This window comes from Glycine max, chromosome 16, assembly GCF_000004515.6.
Source record: "Glycine max cultivar Williams 82 chromosome 16, Glycine_max_v4.0, whole genome shotgun sequence".
NCBI lineage: Eukaryota > Viridiplantae > Streptophyta > Magnoliopsida > Fabales > Fabaceae > Glycine > Glycine max.
This window is the reverse complement of record NC_038252.2, coordinates 30,793,868-30,802,781: the sequence shown is the minus strand read 5'-3', so window position 1 is coordinate 30,802,781 and position 8,914 is coordinate 30,793,868. Positions and strand designations below refer to the sequence as shown.

General features: G+C 32.9%; 1 protein-coding gene across 1 annotated transcript; it reads right to left on the bottom strand.

Moving 5' to 3' along the window:
* Positions 1–765: 765 nt before the first annotated feature.
* On the bottom strand, positions 766–4,797 carry LOC100796815 (serine carboxypeptidase-like 27). Its single transcript, XM_003547968.5, has 9 exons — positions 4,168–4,797; positions 3,915–4,010; positions 3,498–3,590; positions 3,328–3,413; positions 2,946–3,206; positions 2,282–2,409; positions 2,087–2,182; positions 1,205–1,310; positions 766–1,099 (listed from the first exon to the last, which is right to left on the bottom strand). Exons 1-9 carry the CDS (start codon positions 4,526–4,528, stop codon positions 845–847), a joined length of 1,482 nt encoding a protein of 493 aa, XP_003548016.1. The 5' UTR covers positions 4,529–4,797; the 3' UTR covers positions 766–844.
* Between the last annotated feature and the right edge of the window lie 4,117 nt (positions 4,798–8,914).

The following is an 8,914-nucleotide window of genomic DNA, read 5'->3' as shown; positions in this document are numbered from 1 at the left end:
AATTTGAAAACTGTAATCGATTACCATTAACGAAACTACAAAAATTCAAATTGAAAAGTCATGACTCCTCAGTGCATAACTGTGTAATCGATTGCCAAAAAGTTATAATCGATTACCAGAACAAAAATTTTAAAAGTTACTCAAAAAAGTCACATCCCTTCATAAGTTTTTGAAAAACCACCAAGGGCCTATAAATATGTGACTTATCTACGAAAATTTTTAGAGAGTTTTTTAGAACATCATTATCTTATCCTCTCAAACAAAAATCATTGGTCAAACACTTGCAAATCAATTAAGGATTCTTCTCAAAACTTCATCTTGTATCTTCTTCTCTAAAAGAAAAAAAACATTTGTACTTTCTTTAAAGATTTATTAAGATCAAGAGATTTTTTGTCTCTTGAATGTGAGTTGTTTGAACACAAGGGAAAGAGATCCCTTGGATGTTTAGAAGTTGTAAAAAGGATTTTTTATAAAATTAGAGAAAATTTCAAGTGGATTGCTTGAGAATTAAACATAGACACAAAAAGTGACCGAATCAGGATAAACTGAGTTTGCATTTCTCTCTTTCCTATATTTATTACTTTATCTTTTATATTCTATTTATCTTGCATACTTTAAGTATTCTGTTGATATAATTTTTATCTTCATCTTCAATATTTTTAACTTATAGATTTAAAAGGGGATTTAGAAGTCAATTAAACGAGAAATTTTTTAATTTAATTCACCCCTCTTAAATTATTAAGATCACTTATATAACAAAATACATAGCCCCTCTAAATCGGTGCAGAAAGGGGTGTTTTATTGTAGAAGGGGTGTTTTATTGTAGAACAACAAAGATAGAAATCTAATAAGTAAAGCCCTGCGTCGATGATGGCATAGTGATCTTGCGTATGGGCCTAGCCAACCGAATGTTCTTGTTCAGTGATTTATCAGTTGGGCCACTAAGGCTTCTATCAATTGGCAATGGCATGTTCTTGTCCTCCAAGAATGTCTTGAAAAGGATAAAACCTTGGCGGGGTTTATGAAGTGGAACCTCGTGCCCTGCCCCTCTTACTGTAACCAATGTAAGCCCCTCATAAACTTGACTCCAGCCACCAACCTTCATAGAAGAAAAGATCCTCAGCATATAGATAATAATAGAATTGCAAAAAAATAAGTAATAATAACATGTTCAATTGGTATCATTTTCAAAGGTAGCACCAACCTCGTCATTATCATACCAAGCGTACCAATTGATGATGGTAGATAGGTTCAAGGCACGGATTGAATACCGAGACGCGGTTACAGGAACTACTGAATCAGTGTCTCCACTGCAGATGGGGAAATTAACACTCAGAACCATGGTCAGCAATGTGAGAAAAATTATTTAAGTGCAACCAAAATATAAAAAAAAACTAGCTTCTAACATGGATTTTTCATTTTGTGAATAACATGTTTGATTATGGTTTCTACTTAATAAAATTAAGAAAAATACTAACCAGTGTTCTTAGTCATTGATTAAAAAATTAAAATGAGAAATTTTTTTAATGAGATGTATAAAATTATGTTATACATGACTTTCCTAAAATTAATTTCTTCAAAGTCATTAATACTTTTTTTATAGTCCTAGTGCAGAGGTCAAGTTGCACTTTGGTAATCAATTGCTCGTGAGTTTGAATCTGAAAACAATTTCTTTGGATATGTAAGGAGTAAGACCACGTACAATGACACTTCCCATATCTTCGCATCGTGAAGAGTCTTTAGGCACCAAGAAGATAGTTAGTTTAATAACTTTTTACTTTACATCAAAATTTAGGACGCAACATATCAAAATTTAATTATGTTTTACGAATACAGTAGAATGATTCTTATTACTTGCTGTATGTTTGATTACGATTATCCAATGTAGGTATACATTCTCTCTCCACATTGTTCAGAATCACAAATCCTAACTTTCACATAAATAAGTCTATTTCACGAGATTTTTGGGAGAGACAAGCCTAAGTTAACGGCCACACCCCCAAACACACATTTGGACAAGCAAAATTCATTCTCAGCATTAAAGTTACTTATTAATAACTGAAATCACCGGGTTTTCAGAATATACCTGAATACCCATATTCTGATACCACCTTCAATAAGTTCTTGATATATTGGAAGCATAGATAGCGGAGAATCACCCCAATTTTCCACAATAACATCACTGTCAAGAAAATACTTTTCAGTAAAGATTGAAATAAAGTATGTCTCATGAAATTAAGCATCTCCAATATATATATATATATATATAAGGTTAACATACTTGCATCCTGCCCATGAATAAGGAATCCCAGTTACATTGGCATGAAGTGCCTTCTGAACTTCTGGACGATTGAAATACAAGGTAGAGTACCTCTCAGTACAGGGATCATATGCTCGAGACAACCATGGCTGGGTTTGGAAACCACGTAAGGGGAAAAAGCAGAAAACAATAAAATAAAAATCAAGAGCATATGCCAAAGATATATAAACAGGTTAAAATAGAATTTTGGTTTCAGTTTTATCTATTAAGTTTAAAAAGTTCCACTTACTCTATAAAATTTTTCTGATAAACCAAATTAGTCTTTATGTCGGTTTATCACACTAAGTTTGTCAATTTGGTGACTCGTGACAAACTGAGAAGTGCCATGTTTAGCAAAATTGATGAGGTTAGTGTCAAAGATTGATGGAATGAACAATTTATAAAAAAAATGATCTGGAAAATCAGTCAGGGAAAAATTACTTTCGATCCCAATTAAAAGTACCCGTGATCTCTACCTAGTTCTAAAGACAAAAATGAATTGAAAAGAAAGACATCTGAGTTTCAAGATAACATTTGTTATTAAAATTACATTGTTCTGATTCACAACTACAATGGCATGCAATGACTTATATCTAGGTGTCATGTTATTAAGTAAAAAATTGAATATGTTGATATAAAAGCTTACATAGCGACCCCCCAAACGGCGTTTGATTGCTGCTATATCATTGCATACTGGTGTATAAATGCTATATGGATCAATGTTTCCCTGCTCCAAAGTTGCAAGTTCGAGAGCTTCCACACAATTCTCTGGTGGATGCTCAGAAGAATAAAAGTCACAGGCAATTCCCAGCTTCTTATATGTGGAATCTGAAATCAAACCATTGACCCACCAGTACTCAAATGTTCCAATATAATCATGGAAATCATCAATGACTGCATTTCCAACCTGACAATGATCACACGAAAAATCAAACTCATTTGAAGATTTTTAAGGAAGGTTCTCATATTTGATTAGCATAATAGGAGATATAAAAGATATCATTTTTTCAAGAAAGTTACAAGCTCACCATAAAACCCTTGAAATTTATAACTGGATTCTCGATTCCTTTATTTCTCCGGTAAACAAGTTGAGACAACTGAGGAACATAGTGACCTGAAATGAATTTGTAAAGAGTTGGATAATAATCTATCATCCAACAAGGCATTCAATTAACAGTATTTTAGCATAGAAGAGGACCTGCATAACTTTCTCCAGCAATGTAGAAATCTCTATGCTTATACTGAGGAAATCTTTCAAACCAATTAACAAGGAATGTATATGCATCTTCAGCTGCAAATTCAGAAGAAGAAAAGAACCATGTCAAAATCACACAACACCAATATATATCATGCTGGCCGACCCAGCGATAAGTGATGCTTCAAACAAATTTTAAGAAAAAAAAATTATTACTTTAAGTAAAAGGTATAAATTAGATCCTTTTCGTAAACATTGTGACCTTTTTGCTAAAATACAAGGTCTTCTTTCTTTTATAAAAACTAAAAATAAATAATTTTTTTTGTGGCCTAAAGCTTAAGTTAATTGATATCATGGATACAATAAGCAAAACTAAAATTAATCAATTATCTTCCATCAGCAAGCAAGCAACTACATTACCTGTCCTTTGGTCACCTGCTGTATACAGATCAGATGTTGTGTTAGAATATGAAAAGCCAACACCAGCAGGAGAATCAAGGAAGAGTATATTTGCCACTGCAGAACACAAAAGAAAAATTAAAAAAAAAAAAAAAAAAAACAGATTGCAGGAGAAGGGTAGTACATTTGCCACTAGCGAACACAAACCAAAAAGAAAAAAGAAAAAAAAAACATTGTAGGAAAAGACCAAAACCAAAACAATAATTTCCCTTACAGTTGTTCCAAGCATAAGGATTGGAGTAAAGTGAATTCCCATCAGAATTAATTCTAAAAGGGCCAATTTCTTCAGCTGCTCCATAACCAATAGAGGAGCATCCAGGTCCACCATTGAGCCACAACACTAGTGGTCTTGAACTTGGTTCAATACTAGCTGGTGTCTCAACCAGCCAATAGAACAATGCTCTCCCAGCTTCTTCATTCACAGTCACATAGCCTGAGTAGTGTGCAAATAGCACATTTTCTGGTTGTCCTGGCAGCTTGGCAATCCTGTCCCTTTCCTGTTCCTCAGTAGAAGCTAAACAAATTCCCACAAAAATGGACAAAAGCAAAAAAACAGAGAATTGGGAACATTCCATTATTCTCGTCAATAGAAAGATACACACAAGGCAAACAAAACCCAGAAATGTATTACTAGAATAAATTTATGGGTTTCCTACCTTGGAGAATAATGAGAGCACCAATGGGGTTTATAAAAGTGTCAAGAGCCTAAAAACACCAAACACTGAAATACTCCAGGAAAAGATATATTATTTTATTATATATGTCAGACATTCATTTGAAGCACGTGGTAGCACTACACCCAAGGCAATGTATTATGATGCGATCGGACTAAATAAGATTTTGTGGTGTGCATTTCGTCGTTAACTTGTCGAGATATAATTATTGTGCCCGTGCTTCTTTGCTGTGAAGCCAATTCACTCATTAACAATTTATCTTGGTCTGGGACAGCTCAATAATTCATCCTTGAGGGCAAGACAATGTTGAGTTATCTAAAGTGTAAAATCGCATATAGTTAAAAATAAAATAAAACGTGTCTACAAGGATGATCTCTTGTTCTGCCATATCTTTTCTCCAAAACCAATTAATATAGGCAAAATTACAAAATTAGTCTCCCACTTTATCTTTAATTACGGATTTGGCCTCCCTATAATTTAATTTATAAATTTGGTCTCCCAGTTTTATAAATTCTTGCAAGATTAGTCCTGAAAGCCCGATTTGGACGTTGACCGTTAACCTCAGACGTTGATTGTCACGTGTCAATGCCATGTGTGACTGCCACGTGTCAATGACATGTCAACGCCTGAGTGATTCCCTGTAAAGACTTCATTTTTTGTTGGTCCCCCAGTTTTACTCCAATTTTGATTTTGGTCCCTCTATAGTTTAATTCACACATTTAGTCTCCCAGTTTTATAAATCTCTTTATAAATTATTCCTGCAAAATTGGTCTTTTGAATGGTTTAGCTACTGGTGCTAGAGACATGGTAAGTCTTGATAAATCTCGCACTTTTTTTTCATCGCAAGTTTTTCACTCACTTGGAACCCAGAGAAAAATCACTCTTTGTCTCTCTCCCACTTCTGAGATTGTTCAACTTGAGAAAGTGGCGCATGAATCCCAACCTGGGTCTGAAATTTTCAGATCTCTTACTTTAACAGGTTCTGTAATAACCCCCCCCCCTTTTTTTTTCTTTTTTTGCTCCCCCATGCGGTATTATGTGTATACGACTACTTAAGTGGCCTATGTATGACAATGGTATTTTTGTTTGAAATTTGAAATACAACTTCTCCAGTAATGAAATTTGGCTGAATTTATAAAGGAATTTATAAAACTGAGGGACCAAATGTGCGAATTAAATTATAAGGGGACCAAAATCGAAATTGGAGTAAAACTGGGGGACCAAAAGTAAAAATTTACTTACAAAAAATGAAGCATTTACAGGAAACCACTCAAACGTTGACACGTGGCAATCAACGTCTAAGGTTAACGGTCAACGTCCAAATCGGGCTTTCTATACCAATTTTGCAGAGATTTATAAAATTGGGGGACCAAATTTATGAATTAAATTATAGGGGGGCCAAATCCGAAATTGGAGATAAACTGAGAGACCAAAAGTGCAATTTTGCCATTAATATATGAGGTATACACATTCTTAAAGCCTTGCATCAAGAAAGGGGTCTATTTTAAACCAGATGTATAAATTTATGAGTTATTACGAATCTTCTGACAATTATCTTTGATTTCTATAAATTAAAAAAAATTAAGCCTTGTGTGTTGTGAGTATCCTATGAAACAAGGGGCAATTTACATAACTAAGTAAAATGTTAATTGTTGAACAATGTTTTATAATTTTTATTAGGTTAAAATAAAAAGCTACCTCTTATCTATAATTTATTTTTTCAATTTGATCCCTTTAACTTAAAAGTTTTACTTTAGTACCTCAAAATGCACTCCCTCCAGACTAAATTATAGTAAGCAACACAAATAATGATTCAAATATAAATAAATTTTAATTACTTTTATCATATTTAAGGATGACATCTTATAAATATCTTTCAATTAATTGAGGTTATATTTCCAAGGTTAAATGACTATTTTAGTTATTTAGCTTATTTATTTTGTTAAATATGATCATTTATCTTTTTAAAAGTTCGCTTTGATATTTTATTTTATTTAAAATGTTCAAAATAATCCTTTAATTATTTAAATATATTCAACTTTATACTTTGAATAGCACTCAAATAAAGGATCGTTCTAAATATATTTGAATAGTTGAAAGATCATTATTGTAACATTCTCTATTCCGATATACATATTTATATAATAAAATACATGAAAATACAGAATTACATAAAATGAGATTTTATTTAATGAACATAAAAGAGTTCACGTGGGTAAAAGGTTCACATTCACTTCACTATTACAAATAAAACTTGTTAGAATTATTTTTGGCTCAAAACATGATGCATTTAAAACTAAAGCTCATGTCCCAATGTCACATCCTATCAGAGCATTGTGTTTCAATGTTCTCTAACATGAGATTCTCCATAGTCATTCACCTAACCATCTTCTCCCATGAATACAATGTTCAAAATCATCATAGGATCCAACACAAACAACACACAAGAAGTGAACTATTACATTCCTAACAAAAGTACAGATAAACAAATACATAAGCAAAATACATTATAAAAATATTTATCACATAACTCAACTTAATACAATTGACATCACTTCACCACTTTATCATTTAAAACTCATTATTTAATCATCAATCACATTACACATGAATCACACACTTAATTCAAGACGTAACAACACTCAACAATTTCATAATAAATAATTCACATGCGTTATGCAACAATTATAATAAGACTAAAGTCTATATACAATGTGGTACCATGTCAGTGAAAAACAACATCAGGGCACTTAGGAGTACATAACAAGATACATCACACAATGGGTATGTTAGGCCACTCTTAGTAAGTAAAATCATAAAGTGACCAATCAGGGTCACTCTGTTTTGTGAGAATGCTACAACCATATGAGATCAACATAGGCTTAAAGGAGCACTCAAACCGAGTGTGTTTACCATTAAGGCCTAAACTCCAAAGAATCTGTTAGGGTCTCACCTTCCTGATTTAGGTCTAACCCTTAAAACAACTTTTGCATGCAGACACTGCTCATGAATTATACAATATCCATGACCTCACTTGTTTTTAAACACATTTAACATATTGTGCTACAATTTAACACCTCAGGTTCCTAACTTAGAACCCTACACTCTTCTTTTAACACCTCGCACATTGCGCTACAATTTAACACCTCAAGTTCCTAACTTGTAACCCTACATTTTCGTTTTAACACCTCGTGCATAAACACTTTTTCTCAAGGTAAACACCAGTTAGGTTATTGTATAATTCACAACTCATAACACAAGTAATTATTACATCAAGTATTAACCACACACTTATTCACAACCATATCTCATGTCCACAATTTAACATCTCACAATGTCACAATCCACCATCACATGTTTACGTGTATCTCGCAAATTAAGACATGTTCAACTTTGCACTTATACTTAATCTCAATAACAATGTTACAAACTCAAAGCAACATTTTATCACATAATTCATCACATATTCAATTTATCACTTATACATAATTTCATGATCCCAATATAATAATTTATCACGCTAATCTTGTAAATCTTATCCAAACTACAAATAAATTATACAAAAATGTTTCTCACAAAATGAGGAGTGAAATTCCTAAAAAAAATTCAAATAATCATACAGGAAGAATTATAATACAATAAACATTCTAAAATAAACCTCAATTTGATCCTCTAAGAACCCCCTACACATGTTCATTTTAACCCTAATTGCGAGAAACTCATCCCTTACCTCTAAGTAGGCTCACGTGTGTAGTCTGGTATTAATAGTGGCATCTCTAGTAGTTCCCTAAGATTCCTCAAGTTTTTCTTCTATTTGCTCTGTTAGTGTTTCCAAGTGTTAGAGAGAAGAAGAAGGGATTGGAGCCTCCATTTCACTGTCTAGGTGAGATGAAAATGTCTCTCTCCACAGACATTATTTTGCAAATTCCAACGGTGAAGATGTGCGAAAATGAATTCTGAACCTGGTGTCCAAATTTCACAATGATTCAATGGTTAATGAGTTCGAAATCATAATTTTACTGGGATAGGTTTAGGTGTATGCGGGAATAACAAAAAGCTACGTGTGAGGGACATTCCCCTTACCATAAACATTAATTCAAAATTTCCAACTATGGGTGTGTAAAAAAATAAATTTCAAACCTGGTGTTCAAATTTCACAATGATCCAACTCTTAACGAGTCTAAAATCATTATTTTACTGAGACGTATTTGGGTGTATACTGGAAAAAGAGAGAATTTTGGGAGAGGAAGAAGGGAAAACGAAATTGAGAGGAAGAGAAAGCATAGA

Excerpts from the sequence above, each read along its gene's own strand:
- LOC100796815 (XM_003547968.5), bottom strand. The coding sequence starts at position 4,528 with ATGGAATGTTCCCAATTCTCTGTTTTTTTGCTTTTGTCCATTTTTGTG. Across the intron at positions 3,591-3,914 it reads AGCAGGTGACCAAAGGACAG|CTGAAGATGCATATACATTC; the intron begins GTAATGTAGTTG and ends CTGAATTTGCAG. Across the intron at positions 1,100-1,204 it reads CTTGGTATGATAATGACGAG|GTTGGTGGCTGGAGTCAAGT; the intron begins GTTGGTGCTACC and ends TCTTCTATGAAG.